Source organism: Sipha flava, unplaced genomic scaffold (genome assembly GCF_003268045.1).
Source record: "Sipha flava isolate LNK unplaced genomic scaffold, YSA_version1 35a_pilon_pilon, whole genome shotgun sequence".
Taxonomy (NCBI): domain Eukaryota; kingdom Metazoa; phylum Arthropoda; class Insecta; order Hemiptera; family Aphididae; genus Sipha; species Sipha flava.
The window spans coordinates 3,352,822-3,372,087 of record NW_020273058.1 but is presented as its reverse complement, the minus strand read 5'-3'; the positions used below and the strand labels follow the sequence as shown (position 1 = coordinate 3,372,087).

At 26.8% G+C, this 19,266-nt stretch overlaps 2 protein-coding genes across 2 annotated transcripts; both read right to left on the bottom strand.

Annotated features, from left to right (window-relative positions):
- Positions 1–957: 957 nt before the first annotated feature.
- Positions 958–11,082, bottom strand: LOC112687573 (biorientation of chromosomes in cell division protein 1-like 1). Its single transcript, XM_025560325.1, has 7 exons — positions 10,823–11,082; positions 10,369–10,496; positions 10,099–10,250; positions 4,664–4,738; positions 2,234–4,576; positions 2,043–2,148; positions 958–1,185 (listed from the first exon to the last, which is right to left on the bottom strand). Exons 1-6 carry the CDS (start codon positions 10,943–10,945, stop codon positions 2,111–2,113), a joined length of 2,859 nt encoding a protein of 952 aa, XP_025416110.1. The 5' UTR covers positions 10,946–11,082; the 3' UTR covers positions 958–1,185; positions 2,043–2,110.
- Positions 11,083–11,495: 413 nt separating this feature from the next.
- Positions 11,496–18,442, bottom strand: LOC112687574 (TATA box-binding protein-associated factor RNA polymerase I subunit B). The gene is made up of 10 exons (XM_025560326.1): positions 18,229–18,442; positions 17,479–17,786; positions 16,044–16,215; positions 15,867–15,982; positions 15,572–15,799; positions 14,152–14,372; positions 13,909–14,092; positions 12,982–13,169; positions 12,689–12,917; positions 11,496–12,060 (listed from the first exon to the last, which is right to left on the bottom strand). The coding sequence occupies exons 1-10, from the start codon at positions 18,322–18,324 to the stop codon at positions 11,571–11,573; spliced, it is 2,232 nt and encodes a 743-aa protein (XP_025416111.1). The 5' UTR covers positions 18,325–18,442; the 3' UTR covers positions 11,496–11,570.
- Positions 18,443–19,266: the final 824 nt, after the last annotated feature.

Here is a 19,266-nt window from a genome sequence, read left to right as displayed (position 1 = left end):
AAACTTCTTCCTTAATTTGGTCATGTAGTTAAATATTATAATTTAAAGAGAATAAAAAAAAAAAAAATCAAAACAATTACGTTTAATAATAAAATATTATTATAACTTAAAATAACAACATTTAAAAAAATAAATTAATGTCCAACAACAGTGGATACAACTAGCTACTAGGTATATTTCAATTATACCTACACATTGAACAATGAGAATATTAAGAGTAAATGCATTTTATACATTAAGAAATTGTCTGTTAAAATTGAAATACATAAATTTACATTATATTCTTAAAAATTCATAAATAATTTTATTATTTTAAAATATAATTATATATAATGTTAATGTATACATATTTTATACTTACAAAACAATAGTTAAAATTGTCAACAGACATTTTAATATAAAACCATCATAATATTTAAATTAGGTATTATAAACTTATCATACTCTAATCATATAAATATTTAATCTAAATGTTTTTAAATTAAGGCAGTGTACAATTTTATTTTAAAATATTAGGTAAACAAATTAAATATTATACATTATCCATTTAACAGGTGTTATATTTTTGGAGAAAAATTAAAAAAACCGATTTATTATAACTAGAAAAATTTATATAAAATTTAGCAAGAAAAAATAATAACACATTAATTTTTTTTCTAATACAATATTTTTGGGTTGGTGTTTTAAAAATTAATTTGGCTATATTTACAAAATATACACATATATACATCAATTAAAATTATTTTTCCTTTATAACTACACACATAAGTGTATAGTCTTAAAAAATAGACCATTTTAATTGACTATCAAAAACCAAATATATGAGAGTATGTACTAATGATCACTTTATGAGAAAATGACTACTCAAAATATATAAATATCAATTTAAAATAACTTGATAATTATGTAAAGCACACAGAACAGTATTGCAATTTATAGATTAATAAAAAAAGTCAATTTCATGAAGATATAAATATTTACGCATTTTATACATTTAATATTATATTATGCTATAACTATTTGGCAAATTGTATTTTATAGTTACAAATTCAATATATCAATAGAAATAAATGTACTTCATTTTTCAAGAAATGTTTGAAACATACATAAGAATAACAATATTAACACATTCAAAATTGTTATAATTGACCATAAGCGTAACATCCGGTACATTTATTTTCGATCCTAAGTATAAAGACAAAATTATTAATATTATATTATAATATACTATAAATACACTAAAATAAGTATTTTCTATATACAAAGAACCATTAGGAGACACATATGTTTTAATCACAAATTGTCATGGTACACGTGTCATATGTTATCTACCAAGAAAATCATATCTACAAAAATCTACACAAACGTATTAATGCCTGTTGGTTCACAGTTGTCCTATTTTAAATAGCTTATTTGTTAACAGTTGTTCATATTTTTCTTATTTTTTAACAAAAATGTTTTTTTTTTATATCTTGTAAAAAACATTGAAAAACATTTTTTTGATTGATGGATTTCCACCATTCTTCTTGTATTTGTCTTTAAAGATTGGTCACTTCACGAGCTCTGATTCCATACTTTACTTGCATTTGTTTACATAAGCCTTCAATAGTCTATGTTTGACCACCTGTACACGAATCTATAAATTTTTTGTTGTGGTTAACTGTTTGGTTTACGGTAGATGGCATACGACACAGACAATTTGTTGGTAGATAGCATACGACACGTGTGCCATTGTCATCTAACAATTAATCACTTAACGACTTCACCCAACAAAAATCAACTAAACCACAAAAACACGTGTGAAGTTAATGTACTTAGTTGCAAACAATAAAAAATAAAATAAAATTAAGTTCCTGGTTTTGTAAAAAAAATAAAATGATTATCTTAAGAAAGATGAATGATAATTATAATTTTTGATTATATAAGACTATATATTTTAACGTTAATTAGTTTTTTTTTTTTTAAACTATTTTGATTTTATTAAATAAATTAAATTTTTATAATAGTAAATAATTTTAATATAGTAGACTAATAAATCATACCTTGTATTATCCTGATGCTTGGAAATAAAAAGGTATTATTGTAGTTCCTATTATTTGTCTATAGTAATTTAAGATACTTGAGGAGAATTTGACATATGTTTAGTATCTGAAAAATCCAATAAAAATGTATGTTGTAAAAGTAAAAAAATATATTTAGTCAAAAAAAATTATATTTAAAAGTATATCCTCACCATTATATCTGTATTCCATTAGTCTTTCAAGTTTAACTTTAACAGGCAACAGTTTATACTTCATTTCTTGTTTAACTACCCAATCATTTGATGCTGTAATATCATGATTATTATTGTTCACTACAGAACATTTTTTTTTTTCAATAGTAACTGGTTTTGTGTAGATTTTCTTTGTAGTTGAATTACCATCATTGTTACTTTCATATATAATTGACATGACTTCTTTAAATGTTCTTTGATTTTTAATTTCATTTCCATCACATGTCATACTTGACTCTTCACCATTTATATAATTTTGTTTTTTGGAAAGTTCTAGTTGTTGTTTGATAAACTGATGACCACTACTCATTAGAATTTCCTCTTCAGAAAACCCTGGAAAGCCTATTTCTTCTTTTAACTTAATAATCTGTAAGTTAACCAAATCTCGGTTTTTACATGGACGGAGTTCTTCATCAGTAAAACCCTTGAATCCATCAGTATCAATTATACTTTTAATATTTTCATTGGATAAACTTTTCTTTAAGGCTATTACTAAATGCTTTAATTGCTCATAATTTTTACATGGGACAGCATCTGATTGTGTAAATCCTTTAAAGGTATTAAGTGATTCATTATTTTCCAATGGTTGTGCATTATTAATTTCATTTTCTTTTGGTAAACTAAATGTTCCTTGGTTAGGTGCAGAAATCACATTATCATTTAATTTAAGGTCAATATCACAGATAGGTTCTAGGGTATTTTGTTTACAGTTTATAGTCGTTGGTGCAGTATCAATTATAGAAATGCCAACTTCATTAGAGGAATCTTGTTTTAATTTCTTCACCTTTGATTTATGATTTTTATGATGTTTTTTTCTTTTTTCATGATTTAATAAATTAATTTGGTTTGGTAAAAGTTTTAATTTTAATTTTGGAACTTCTAATTTAATTTGTTCATTAGGTTCTGAAGTTATTTTAATATTTTCAAAAGAAGTTTTTTGTGGAGCATCATCTTTACATGATAATAATGTGCAGCTTTCAGCATCAGCAGAATATTCTTTCTCAGATATTGATTGGTTGATTGGTAGAACACATTTTTCATTAACATTGTCAATAGATTGCAATGACTGTGGTGTTTTTATATCACTAGATTGTGAATGAAAATTTTCTTCTATATCATTATTATCACTGAATTCAACATTGTTTGTTTGAATCAAATTTTCTTGGTTTTCTAATATATTTTCTGAAGTATTTGATGTGGTTTTCAACGTATTATCAGTAAAAGAAGGGTTGCCAATAAATAATATATTTTCTGTTATAACTTCACTATGAGAATTTTCATAAGAAATTTCACTCATTGATAACAAAACATTTGCTGCATCCTGTTCATCGTTTGTCATAAAATCACTCCATTTTGGTTTCTTTTCTTGAATACTAGGATTGCTTTCTGATAGCTTATCATCATTATTTAAAGAATGTTTACGTTTTTTAGAGTGAGTTCTATTAATTTTATGACTTGAGTTGTAAGAAGTTTTAGATATAGATGACTTATCTTTAGATTTATCAACAACATCTTTACTACCATTATCTTTTCTACTACTTTTATGATGGCTAGAGGAAGACTTTGATTTGTCAGATGTAGAACTTTTATTTTTATGAACATTACTTTTTTGCTTTGAAGATCCCCCAGCATTACTTTCATCATCACTTCGATTACCATTTAATGACTTAGGCTCTTTACAAAGACTAGAGGACTTTTCTTTTTTATCTGATCTAGAGTTTTTTCTATCCCTTTTTGGTGTTTTATCACGTTCACTATGGTTTGATTTTTTATCATGTCTATGTTTTTTATCTTTGGAATCACTATGATGCCGGTGATTACTATTTTTTCTATCTTTGGAATGATTACTGTTACTTTTTTTAATATCGTTCTTTTCTTGGCTAGTAGAACGATGGCTGTTAGAATTACGATTTTTAGACTTATGTGTACTAGATTTTTCTTGATTACTAGAATGTTTACTGGAAAAACTATTTTTACTTTTGGGTTTTGTATCATTTGTTTTTAATTTTTCAATATTAGTTGAAATCTTAATATTGTCTGGTTTAGTATTTTTGTGGTTTATAATACCATTTTTATCTATATGCTGTGGTTTTTCTAATATATTTTTGTCATTTTCAAAACCATTTGAAGTATTATCATGGTTTTCTTTTGGAACAAGTTGTATTGGGCTACCAACACTGACTAGATCTGACATACCTGAGATGCTCTCATCATTACTATTTTCATTATCAAGAACTGATAGTGGTTCAAATTCAGGAGACGTTTCATCAATGTTATCCACATTTTCAGTATCTGAGATTAAATCTAAAAAATGTATATAGGTTTTAGAATTTGGTATATAAAAAAAAAAAAAAATTAACTATAGAATTATTAAAAACATTGATAACTTGCCTATTTTAGTATCGGAAATAATGTTTTTTTCAACATCAGAAATATTTTTTGGGTTCGTATTTGATTCTTTTAAACCTAAAAACAATACAATATATTTAGATATATGTAAATTTTATTTTTTTTCATTAACAACCCAACAACATTATTTTTATAAGATGTTTTTTTTTACTTAATACAAGCAAATAATGCATACATATTAACCAACAGAATTTAAACTTATTACTATTTAAACATATTACCATTTTTTTATTATTTAAGCTTATTACTATTTTTTCTTGATATTTGTTATTTCCTCCAGGTTGGGGGTTAAGCGCAGGGCTAACGACCCTGCCTTGTAAAAAAGCTAACGTTCAGGACTCAAACACCAAGTCTCAGACTAGAGTTAACGGAAAAAAGACTAGAAACTGGAAATTGGATCTATTGTGTGGTACTTGGAACGTAAGAACTTTGTACAAAGAAGGAACAACTGTAAATTTAGTAAGAGAAGTTGAAAAATACAAAATGAAGTGTGGTGCACTTCAGGTTAGATGGCAAGATGTTGGTACAACAAAGGTGTCTCAAACAACTATTTTTAATGGAAAATATAAACAGGCTCACAGACTGGGAACGGGATTTCCAGTACATGAATCAATCATTCATACAGTAAAAGAATTTAGAGATGGTAATCCAAGAATATTTACGTTAATACTAACAACAGAAAACTTTGATTTGGTTTTAATTAACGTACATGCTCCTACCGAAGATAAAGATGAAATGGAAAAAGAGCTCTTCTATGCAACATTGGAAGATGTATTTAATACTTTGGTGGGTCAGGTCAGACTGATCCTGGGAGACTTTAACGCAAAAATAAGAAGGGCCTTGTTATAGAAATACCGTTGGAAATCATAGCCTGCATGCAAATTCAAGTGACAATGGATCAAAACTTATTGACTTTGCTGTAGGAAAAGGGCTGGTGTTCAAAAGCACCGTTCCCAAGGAAGGATGTATACAAGTATACTTGGATCTTCTCAGATGGAAAATATAAGAACCAGATAAACCATGTACTAATTAATAGCAGATTTAAGAATGGTGTCCGGAATATAAAGACATTACGGGGAGCTGACCTGAATTCGAATCACCTACTTGTTGGCATATGGATGAGAGTAAAATTAAAAAAACTTAATAAATGACGTGTGTTAAATACAGGACGGTTTGATATTGACAAACTGGAGGACCAATCAATAAACCATCAATTTAGTAACAAAATTAAGAAAATTCTACAAGAAAAGGAAGTAGTAGCCGACGCGGATGTGGATAGGAACTGGGAGCAAATAAGAAGCGCCATTAATAATGTAATGGCAACGATTTTAGGAAAGAAAAACTTAAAAACCAAACCTTGGTTTAACAGAGTTTGCGAAGAAGCCATTGAAAGAAGAGTGGCAAGAATGAATTGGCTAAATGACACAAATAATGATACGCATTATTTCGGCAGGTACAAAACTCGCCTAAGAGAAGCGAGCAACATATTGAGGTGTGAAAAAAAGAAATACCTCCAGGACATGTTGGAAAAAGCAGAGCTCGACTATAAATCGCATAAAACCAGAGACATGTACAAGCAGATAAATCGATTCGCAGGAGGATATAAAAAGAAAGAGAGGTTCTTAAAAAATTATGATGGGATATTAATAACCTCGAGCGAGGAGATATTCAAAATATGGGGTAAGTACTTTGATAAAGTATTAAATTGTGACGAGCCGGACGAAGTCTTCAGTTTCGACCTAAAATCTTGGAATAAACAAGATTGCCCAGAACAACGCTGGAAGAGATAAAGCTACATATAAAATGGCTTAAAAATCACAAGTCACCTAGTGAGGATGAAGTTCAAGATAAACTACTAAAATATGGAGGAAAAGAACTACTGGCTAAGATAGGGAAACTGATAAACCAGATCTGGAAATTTGAAAAAATACCAGAGGAATGGAAAACAGCTATGATATGGCCGATCCATAAAAAAGGAAGCAGGCAAGATTGTAATAATTATCGAGGCATAGCTCTTTTAAATGTGACATATAAAATATTCTCTAACTGTGTCTTATCAAAATTAAAAGAAAAATCGGAGGAAATTATTGGCGACTACCAGGGAGGTTTTAGACCAGGAAGATAAACAATGGATGAAATATTTGTTCTTCGGCAGATATTCCAAAAGACTTGGGAATTCGATAAAGAAATCCATATCCTTTTTATTGATTTCAGGAAAGCATATGACAGTATTCATCGAACATTTTTAATTAAAATTATAAGAGAATTTAACTTCCCACAAAAATTGATAAAGTTAGTGGAGATAAGTATTATGGAGACATTCATTAAAGTCAAAGTTGGAAGTAGCCAAACGGAGCCAATATTAGTAAAGTCAGGTCTGAGACAGGGCGACTCAATGTTACTGGTGTTATTTAATATAGTGTTAGAGAAAGTTATTAGAGCAATGAAAGTTAGACCCGACAAAGGAGTGAAGCTGCAGGACTCATCAATAGGCCTATTGGCGTACGCGGACGATTTAGTATTAATGGAAGAATCACCAAATGTACTGAAATCACTGTTCGACCGTCTACAAAGATTGGCAGCGAAAGTAGGACTACAGATAAACGAAACTAAAACGGAGTATATAGTCGTTGGCAGACGAGAAACTGCGGGTGCGTACCCATCCTTGAATGTAAGAAACTATGTTTTCAACAGAGCCAAGCAGTTTAAGTACTTAGGGTCAGTCATAACTGAAAAGAATAGCCAAGGAAATATCAGCAAGGATACTTGCTGGCAATAGGACTTACTATGGACTAGCAAAACTGCTAGGATCGATATCGTTATCGAGGGAGCTTAAGATACAGCTATATATGACATTACTACGCCCAAGCTGATAGTATAGGAAAAAAAAGTTCTAAGGAAGATTTATGGTCCAATGAAAGATAGCAATAGCAATGAGTAGAGGATAAGAATGAATAATGAACTAGGATTTCTTTTCCAGAAGTCAAATATATTAGAGACAATAAGGAGTAGAAGACTAAAGTGGGCTGGACATGCTTGGCGTAGTTAGAATCCCTTGCTACGTATAGTGTTAGAGAAAGATCTAGCTGGGAAGAGACCTTTGGGAAGACCTCATATGAAGTGGGAAGATCTGGTTAAAAAAGATGTAAGTGTCTTAGGTGGAGAATCAGATTGGAAAGAACGAGCATCCGACAGAGATGGCTGGAGGGAAGGATGTTTGATGGGATGGCCCTAGGGGCTGTTTACCCAAAAAAGAAGAATTACTATTTTTCCTTAATATTTGTTCTCATATTTAAAATATCAAGGCATAAATAATGATGATTATCAATTTAATGTCAAGAGTTTTAAGATTATAATTTAACAACATAAAATTTAAAATTTATCAAACAAGTACCTACATACTTACTTTTGATATTTTCCCATTTTTTTTTAAGTAATATATAAAATTATCAAGCTATTTTTAGCTAATACCAATTTTTTTCATTTTTTCTTGGTGTTAATTTTACTAAGACCGATATTTCATTATAATGGCAGCACAATGAGTGTGGTCTACCGGTACATTCAGCACACGAGTAAAGTATATGAAGCATCAAACTCAATTCTTCCTTGCTGCTAGGAGAGCTATATCATCTGCAAAGCAGATGAAATGAAACTGTTTCCCATTTATTGATATTCCTCTGGAGTGGTTTTTCATTTCATCTATTACCTGTTCAATAAACAAATTAAACAAATATGGAGACAAAGGGCAATTTTGCCTTACTCTTTGACAAATTTTCACTTCTCTCTCGCTTCCATTTATATCTATTTCAGTGGTTTGATTTTTATACAAGTTCAATATTAAGCGCTAGTCTTTTCAACTAATTCCAGCTCTCCTTAGAGTGTTAAATAGAAATTTCCACTCTACCTTGTCAAATGCTTTTTCCAGGTCTATGAATGCTATAAGTTGTTCTGTTCACGTCAACTCTCCTTTCCAGTAGCTGTCTCAAGGCTATGATAACTTCTCGCATTCCTTTACCCTTCCTAAAACCCAATTGGTCTTTGTCAAGTCTTTCTTCCACTTTGTATTTCAATCTGTTCTTTATAATGTTCATAATTATCTTTGACGAGTGAGATAAGATAGCGATAGTTCTGTAGTTTGAGCAATCAGTAGCATTCCCTTTCTTGGGTAGGGTGATAGTTTTACTTTTTATGAAATATTTTGGAATTGAGTCTTCCTCATAGCATTTCTTGATAATTTCAAATAAGTTTTCACCTGTTTTTTCGTCTAGGTTTTTCAGTATTTCTGAAGGTATATCATCAAATCCAGTTGATTTTTTATCACTCAAATCTCTAACTGCTCGGTTACACTCATCCTTAGTAATTCCTTGGCCCTTTAATAACTGGATTTACTTGTTTGTTCTCAATATATTCTTCTTGCTTATTGTTAATGTTTTATCCTAAGTTTTATCCATGTTTCTCCTATGTATAGATCTTTGAGGTATTCTTTCCATCTGTTTGCAACCTCATCATTATCGAACAAAACATCCATTGCCAGCTTTTAAACAAAGATACATTTCTTAAAATATACTACAGTTTTTATTATTTATGTTGACTGATTATTGTTAAAATAATATCTCATCAATTTCCACGTCTGATTCATCTTCATTGTCTCTAGTCATGAATGTATAAATATTATTTGGTCTTTCCTTGGTTTATTTACCTCATTTATTAGCATACTTTCATTAGCTTGATATACTATTTGCACTATCTTGTTTTATATTGCTAATAATAATTGGATTGTCTGCAAGGGGGAAAATTTTCATTTACTCCAATTGCCTATATTTGCGGTAATCTTCTTATCATACTTTTGAACGTTAAATTTAAATTAATCCCGTCTTGGTTCTTTAAAAACTTTAAAAAAAAAATCTGATTGTACTGTCAATACTACAATCACATATTTTATTTAATTTTTATACAGTTTTATAAAGTTTATGACTTAAATTGGGTTACTTTAACCTGTTTTGTATATAATTATATTTTCATATGTTTGCTTGAAATCCACAAACCCTAGATTAATATTCTTATCACCATAATGTTTACTAAGAACTAGTTATACTGTAAATATTTGATTTGCTGTTAACTTCTCTTTTTTTGAGCTACATTAGTTGTTTCTAGTTATACATTCAGATAATTCTTATATTCTTCTTAAGAGGAACATAAATAAAAATTATACCCCATATCTAAAAGATATACAATACGCAATATTTTCTCATATCATATTATTATAAATATTATTTTAGTCAATTTTTAAAACATTCTACATATTAAAAAATGTTTGGATCTCATATGATTTTAAAAATTAGTATCTAATACTAAATGAGGGTATAATAGAATATTTTACAAAATTATAATAATGAAATAAAATAGATTAGACATACCATTAACTTCAGTTAGAGGGTCTTCATTTTTGATTCCTAAGTATTCATTCACGGCAATTTCTATTTTAGGTTCAAAAACATTAACCATTCTGGGTGCCAATACTTGATTGAGTATTCTATCAGTGCCTTCTTCAATATCATGAGCTTCACGTCTTAATTAATTTAAAAATAACAAGTAAAAATATTACATCACTATTAAATATGAATGGATTTATATATATAATATACATATTCATAATTATCAGTTATCATCAATTATATGATACATACCCATCAAATAAATGTTTCTTTAATCTCTCACGGACAATGTTCTTATTCAATTCAGGAGTATATTTAATTTTACTCAAAAATTTGATGACATTTGATTCAATTCGCTGTTTCAAATTCAGAAAAGTTGGCTGCAACAATGAATAAATTCATTATAATAATGTTTAATACAATATAAGGAAAATATAGATAAAATTGTTATATGTAGTAATTTTCATTTAATGTATGTTATTACAGTTAAAGGGCTCTAACTTAAGGTCGTTCTGTGTTTACAAAAGCGAAGAGAAAATTAACTAAGAAATTTTGATCAGTGGTAGAGACATCCAAGTAGCTAGTAATCTGTAAGTCGATCAAGTAAATGTTTCACGAAACGGGCCGTCAAACAACTAGCAGTTAATCCTGGACGGTGCATGAAAAATAACTAATACGTCCGCAAAAAACCGACGTTCTCATTTACCTTGGCGTCAATATCGGTAACACAATATCTACGAAATTCGTCGAACGTGCCATTAGACTTCAACTTCTCCAGCAGCATGAACACCGTATCGTCGACACCCATCAGGTTGTTTTTGGGGTCCATCGCAAGAGGACAACGTACACTTGAACTACTTGATGAACAACGATTTACATTTCTGTCGAACAACACAAATAGATAACTCAATCTGTGCTCTGCGACAGATAATATTCTAAGAGTTTCTTTTTTTTAATCACGGCCGCTGACGATCCGACCGATTTCCTTTCAGTGATTGTACGTGTTTTTGATGTGATAACCGTCTCGCCGTGAAACATTATCATGGAAAGAAAACTTGCAATATCATCGCGGAACCCCATAGTCCTATAAGCGTCTATAGCTATGTATGCGGAACCCAGGCAGAAAATTAATTTACATTACATTTCAAAGATTTAATTTTATTATAAAATAATATGTCTACGTAAACAATATTAAGGGTAAAAAACATTAAGGTACATGGATCTATAATTTATGCTATATGTAAAAAAAAACAAGTAAACAACATATGCATTGAAAACTTCACGTTTATTATTTGTATTGGTAATGTCCTAAGTCAAAAATAATATAATAATTTTTAATTGTAAAGCTAACATGATATAAAACAAGAACATAACAAAAATTCATAAATACTAATGTCAAAATTTTTTTTTTTTTAACAATTAAAATGTAATAAAATATTTTGATTATTATGTAATTAGCTACTTCCATTAGATAAAAAATCTTCATCTTTAGAGTCGGACATCATTTCATTTGATTGTAAAAATGTAGAAAATTTCTTCTCTAACCTTAAAAGTTCTAAGTATAGGTGGGAAGGCGCACAATCCAATATTCTACAACACTGATGCATGAACCAAAGAAATGAGTGAGGTAATTTTTTTTTTAAAACCATATCTATTTTAACAATATCAGCTCTTAGTAAAAAAAATGTACTCAAATGTATGTACCAATAATAAAGGCCTGTTCCTAAATATATTGTATTTGGTTTTTCTTTATAAGAGGTATTTAAAGTTTCCGTCTGTTGAGTCTTGTTAGGTATATGGTTAGTTAAAAACACTTTGACTTCAGTATTATTTGGTACAGGTATTTTCGTATCAGGATCTTCATTTTTTTCTTTTACATAATATAATGGTTTATTACTGTTGATTTCTATTGGTATATCATACTTATTGGCTAAATCATAAATCCTGCGAAAAAAAAATTATATTATTTTCGAATAAAAATAGACTAAATTTTTAATACATAATAATTTCATTTCAAAATTTAATTTTTTTTTTTATATACTTATATTTGTTTAAATATAATAATTTTACAAATTACATTATTAGTATTTCATAAGAATATCATACTCAGAAACCATATTTTGTAATTTTGAATGTTAATATCTGATAAATATATCATATTAAGTTTTAATGTTTTATTTATAATAAAGGATATGGCTGTTGTGTTTAAATACACAGTCACCAATTCGAATAGCTTTGCAAATCTCAAGAGAAGAAACCTCAAATACCTTTTTTTAAAAACTAGTTATGTTAAATTTGACCAAAGAATAATTGTTAAGACAAAAATAGTTCAAATGTTGATATCTCAACATAAAAGACCACCTACATTTAAGAAAATATTAAACAATTTATAGCAAAATAAAGATTTACACTTTTTTTTCCAATTAGCAATACATATATACTATAAATGATGTTATCAATATCAACTCTAGTCTTCAATTTTTCAATACTATTGTGCACCACTGAAAATTTCTATACTATGTATAAGTAATATTGAATATTGATAGCTATTAATATATCATTACATAAATACCTTTCTTCATTTGTTAAATATAAAATATCAGTTTGAGTGAAATCATTTTCTAATGTAGTTCTTGTAACAACACTTAATTGCACTGAATAATAATCTAGTATCCATTTTAAAGTTGATGTTAATGGTTTAGTTGAGGCAGGGATACCTCTATAACTTTCAGTTCTTCCAATATCTGGCAATGATTTGAATAAACATTCAGTGTTTTCTCTAAATTTCTTATTAAATATCTCTATTCAACATAAAAATATTAAAATTAAATGATGAAGTATAAAGTGTATATAATATTAATTTACTGTTTTTTAAGGGTAAAGTTGACTTTATAATGTTCCAATTGTTGATAAATAATTTAGTGTTGTGTATTTTATTTTCATATAGTTTTGTATGCAACACAGAATTGTAGTCAGAAACTACAGTATTTCTACATTCAATATATTTCACATATTCATTCCAGCTAAACAGTTTTTGATGTTCATTATTTAATCTAAAATAAAATGTAATATTAAAATACCAATTCAAAAATAGATACTTCAGACAATGAATATTATTTTTACTTTCAAAATAACTTAACTTCAGCAATTAAGAATATTAATTTAAAAAGAAAAATAAGTTGAATTGGGGAATTTTATCTACTTTTGTAATAGAATTGTAATGAAATACTAAAATTAAATTAATGGGAAATAATGAAATAATTTTATGTTTTTCACATTGTAAAATCTGTATATTTATGATTTAAAAACAAATATGGCAACACATAAAATTTTGATGTATCATTTAGTTTAACAACTAATTAGTATTAGCTTATTATTGTTTGACTATAGCTTCTAAAATATGTACTTTAATCTCTTATCATATTAAATATACTAATAAAGCAGAACTATAAAAGACTAGAATATAAAATAGTTTATCTAGCATCCTGCATCATTATATCTAAATGTTAAAAATTAAAATGATCAGTTAAACTAATAAAATTTAAGATAAAGTATGCAAAATATTGTCAATAAGATTCCAAATATTTAGAAATTTTAATTGTTAGATAGATAAATCAAAATGTATACATAGTAAGCAACATTTTTAAAATTTTGTAATAGCTCATTTCTAGTAAATTTTTTTTCCTTATAACTCATTAAAAAAAAATAAAAATAAAAAAAATGTAGTTAGAAAATATGTTTGCTGCTTTCAATTAAGAAATTATGATTTAAAAAAATTAAACAATTACATACCGATTCACTTTTTCAGCAAAGTCTGAAGATAAGTTTTCTGCATTACCATCAAGACAAAATAAAAACTTAGCAGCAAAAAGTAAATAAGCCATGACTTTGATTTCAATGTCAGGTAATACATGAGTAAAATGTAGGCTAGGAGGAGATATTGATATAAGTTTACAAACAATGTTTGTAAAATCACCTAGTTGTAAACAGAAAAAAATCATAAAAAAATACAATTACTAAAAGAGTAGTAATTACTAGGCAGTTGTAGTTCATCACAAAATCGTTTAGCCATTTTTTTAAAATCAATATTGGGTAGTTGGTCAATTTTTAAAAGAAACATTATCATAGTAATTTCTTGATTTAATTTATTTCTTGATGACATTAGCATAATTTTTCGCAAATTGATACCATGAACTACATTTTCTGGTAAAAATAAATTTATATGATTTATATGAAAATGTCCTTCATGTATCCACCTATTAATAAAATTAATTATAAGTACTTAAGAATTACAAATTGTAAATTATATCTTAGGTACTTTAATATACTTTATCCCAAATAAGAGTGCATCATGGTACTGCGAATTAAGTATTGACAATTTAATATGGCAATAAATAATAATATATATATATACATATATAATAAATGAAAATATTTAATATAGTTGAATTGTTGATGTTCATGGTCTAGAGCAGTGGTGTGCAACTCCTAAAGGGGTTGCCAAATTTTATTAGGGGTTGCCAATAATTTAACATCAAATTAAAAAGTTATATATTATTTTATATTTATGAAACTCTAATTTTGTATTTATATAAATATAACAATTTAATTTATATGAATACATATATTATTGTTATTATTATTTTAATCAGTATTCCCCATAGAATGTAGATAAAAAAATAATATGCATTTTAATTTTAATGTGATCCTTTAGGTTGTATGATAAAACTTAATTTTTAAAATCTGGATCCACAGAAAATAAATAAACTTATAGTCTGAACTCACAAAAAGTCTATTAAGATATTTATTTTTTATTTTTAATGAACGTGTATAATAAAAAAAATCTTTTCTGCAAACAATGTTTTTAATCAAATATTTCATAAAAATGTATTAATTCAAAAATATTAATTTTTAAATTTTTCGCCATAGTTCCTTTTTTCCTGAGTACCCTCTCGTACATTTTTGAATACTATGAGGGTTAAGCGTATCCCGTTTTGAAATGTTGATCTAGAGTAAGTATTTTTTTTATTTGTTTAAATAATGTTCCTTATCAAAATTACTAAAAATTGGTGTAAAGAAAAAATATATTCTAGGTTCTATATTAAAATACAGGTTCATACGATAATCTTCTCATAAAAATTATTATAAATATAAATATATAACTACAACTGTTAAGAAGAAATACATTCAATTTGCTTACTCCCAAGCTATGAATGTTAACATTAAAACATTCTATTTAAATGCTTTTCGATTTCATCCAAATAAAGTGTTTGAAATTTAAAAGCATATTTAAGTACACATCGTTTTTCTCACTAACAAAATAGATTGTCAAAATTTGGCGCTCCAGCCACTATAATTAATTATGCCCCTCTGTACAGAAAATGAACACTCTTATTTGTAATAGAATACAATTAATATGATAGAAAATTAGTAAAAAGTTAAAAATATAGTTTACCTTAAAATATCAGATAAATAAATATCATCATTGTTGATGATAGTGGCTAATCTAATAATAGATATTAATTTTTTTATAGTAATCATATTTTTTTTTTCTTTATGTTTTAACCTTTTCCAACATTTTCGACCAGATTGAAAAATTTTTGTCGATTCCTCAAAAGTTAGGTCTTTACTAATGGAAGGCATTGCCTTGAGAGATTTTTGTACATTTTTTGCCATTTTAATACTAAAATTTAAAGTTAATAATCTAATTTAAGTACTTCAAATAAAAATAACAATTTGATATTTTATACTTAATTTTTCTTGAATTTTTTCTTCTTTGCAACACATTAACATCATTTGAAAATCCTATTGAGTCGTTATTAATATCAGTCTTGGTGTGGTCTAGTTTACGTAACTTGTGAGTAACCTGTACAATTGTTTTATAATTAAAATCAAAGTTTTAAACTAATTATAAAAATATGATTTACTCTAATCTGTTTCTGACTAGCTGTTAAAATTGAACTAGCATTACAGTTAAAAGATGTAAATAACTTTTTTCTTTTTGATCTACTAGTTTTCTGTTTTCCTTTCCAAATTCCAGTCTTGGAGTATAATAATTTTTTTCTTATATTTGCAATGTCATATAAAATTTCACCATCGCTAAAAATATTTTTTATGTTTAGAAAGTATCTAATGAGTTTAATCGGAATTAAAATAATTATCAATAATTAGTACTACCTACACAAATAATTGTCGGTTCTTTTATTTTGTTTATATATATATGTATATATATATGTTATCGGTAATATGGATGATTCAGGTATTTTGCAAAATGCTGACCCATTTTATGCAATTTAAATAAAACAAATGATTTTCAATATTATTATATTATTAAATTATTTTCAATATTATTTATTTTATAAAACACCTAGGCATTATGCAAAACACTAATTTTTTTTTAGGCAAAGTACAAAACATTTTATTATATGAAGATTCTTATAATAATTATATATTATTACTCATATTACAGACAAAATTTAATTTTTATCTATTATTATGTTATTACTATTATAGAAATATTTTAATTAAACTACTAGTTACTTATTATAACATGTTGTAGAAAAGTGATATTTAGAAGTATGTACACAAAATGTTATTTTTAGGGCAAATACACTTTTTATTTTGACACTTGGACTTACAAACACATTTTAAAAATCCTTGGCCAATTCTTGTGGATTGAATTTTTATCAATTCATTATATTGTTCATCAGATAAAAAACTATTATTAGTGGCCAAATTTTTAAAAAAAATTTTGTAGTTTGTTATAAAAATTTGATTTCTTATAAATCGTATCCATAGTTGCAACACCATAACGAGACACGAAAATGATAAGAAAAATGACGATATAGATTGAATGAAATTATTAGTACGTTCAATATTGTACCTTAGATTTATTATTTTAGTAGTAAAAGAATCTTAATATTTATTGCATTAAATTTTGCACACACATTTATGATAAACGGTAAGTAAAGTTGTTGGTAATAGACGATGCCCAATTTTGTTTATTTTCATCATATTGCCTTCTCCACGTTTGGCATTATACATAATACCTAGATAAAGCTCGTATTATGTATATTGCCAAGTGATTTTTGGCATTTTATATAATGCCAAGGCATTTTGCAAAATACCGGATTATTCTTATAGCCGGTAACATACATATATATTCAGTGATTCTTTATTTTAAATTATTCATAAAATAATACTATAATTAAATATCAACATTTAGCATTAAGTAATTATATACAATTTTATTGGTAGTTGTCTAAATATTTTAAAATCATCCAAATTTTTATCCTATAAGATTTTAACGGGCAAGAACAAAAATATAATATGCTTCTAATTATAAATGATTTTTCATCTTACATGTTATTAAATGAAGTATTTAATTTTGGAAGCTTCCTAAATTTTTTTGAAGTAAATGCTGCCTCAATGCACTGCAAATATCGAACCCATAATTGTAACACTATAACTTTTAAACTAGGATTAGCACCAAGTTCAATCATTTCATTGGTAAGTCCTATAAGAATTAAATTGAAACATTCCCAAGATAATAATTTCTTCTTTTTTTCCAATTGAGATCCAACTGTAATTTCATGATCTTTATCAATCATTTTGTCATGTTTACCATACATAATATTATCATTAAAATTGATTAGTTCTTCTCTAAAATTCTGGAAAAAAAAAGAGATTAAATAATATATAATAAAAACACAAAAAAAGTTAATTTGAACAATATATAATAAATAAATTATTATATTTAAATCATACAACAAAGAGTAAATATGTAAAATGCCAATACAATTATTTTTTAAATAAAAAAATTTTTTTCTATGAAAAACAATTGTAATAATTATGATTATTCAATACTGAATGAGGGAAATATTCACCAAAAAAATATCAATAAGTTAATTAAGTTTTTGTTAACATAAAGTGATAAATTAAATTTCATGTAGGATATCTTTATTAAATTATACATAATGAATTTGGGTAATTTTATATAGATACCTATATAGGTTATAATTATCCCAATAACTTATTATGTTTTTATAATTAATATATAAAATATAAAAAACAATAAATACGTAAATTAACAAGAATTCAAAAAATACTTACTTGGGATTGTATCCCACACTCGTTGCATATAAACACTCCATCAGCTATTGTGAAATCATGGCCACCGCAAACAAAGCATTCATTATTTGACTCCATTTTCGCAGTTAATGGAAGGAATAAATCTAACACTCGTCCACCGGATGTATAATTTTAAAATTGGCGGAAGAACGTTAGAGGTTTTTCAAATTTGAAAATAAAAAATAGAGCACGCTTGTTTATTGATTTTCGGTTAGGTGATAACAGTTATCAACAATATGATATATTGATATATAATGATATATATATGTATAATATATATTTTATATGACATTGCAAATATAAGAAAAAAATTATTATATTCCAAGACTGGAATTTGGAAAGGAAAACAGAAAACTAGTAAATCAAAAAGTAAAAAGTAATTTACATCTTTTAGCTGTAATGCTAGTTCAATCTTAACAGCTAGTCAGAAACAGATTAGAGTAAATCATATTTATATAATTAGTTAAAAACTTTCGATTTTAATTATAAAACAAAAGTTATATTTAAGAACATGGTTCTTCAATCTTTCAATAGGTACTGTTATAAACATTGGCGCTGGAACAATTTTTGAAGCGTGAGGGCTGTGCACCACTACTAATACAGATGAAGGTAAAGATTTTCCCGTTTTAAGGGAACAATTTAAGGCTCGTATTAAATAAAGGAAATAGTAGAAAATAAAGTCTTTAATAAAAAAAAAAAAAAAATTTCAACTTATTTTAATTTTGATATGGTTACTTACCAATTTTAATAGTATATACGCACAAATATAATACAAATAAAAATGAATAAAAATTTAATTCAACAATTCAAATTTTTCCGAAAACTTATTTTCACTCCGCTGTCCGACTTACGAGTGTATATTCTTTTAAAATGTCATTCAAAAAGATTTCGTTAAGTATATTTTGATTTAGATGTATTATCAGCAAATGAGTTAAACGCTTTTAGCTCGTAGTGGAATGCTAATAGGTTTTTAAATGCCTCAACCCACTAAATGTTCTCTCTGGTGTTGCTGAGGTAATA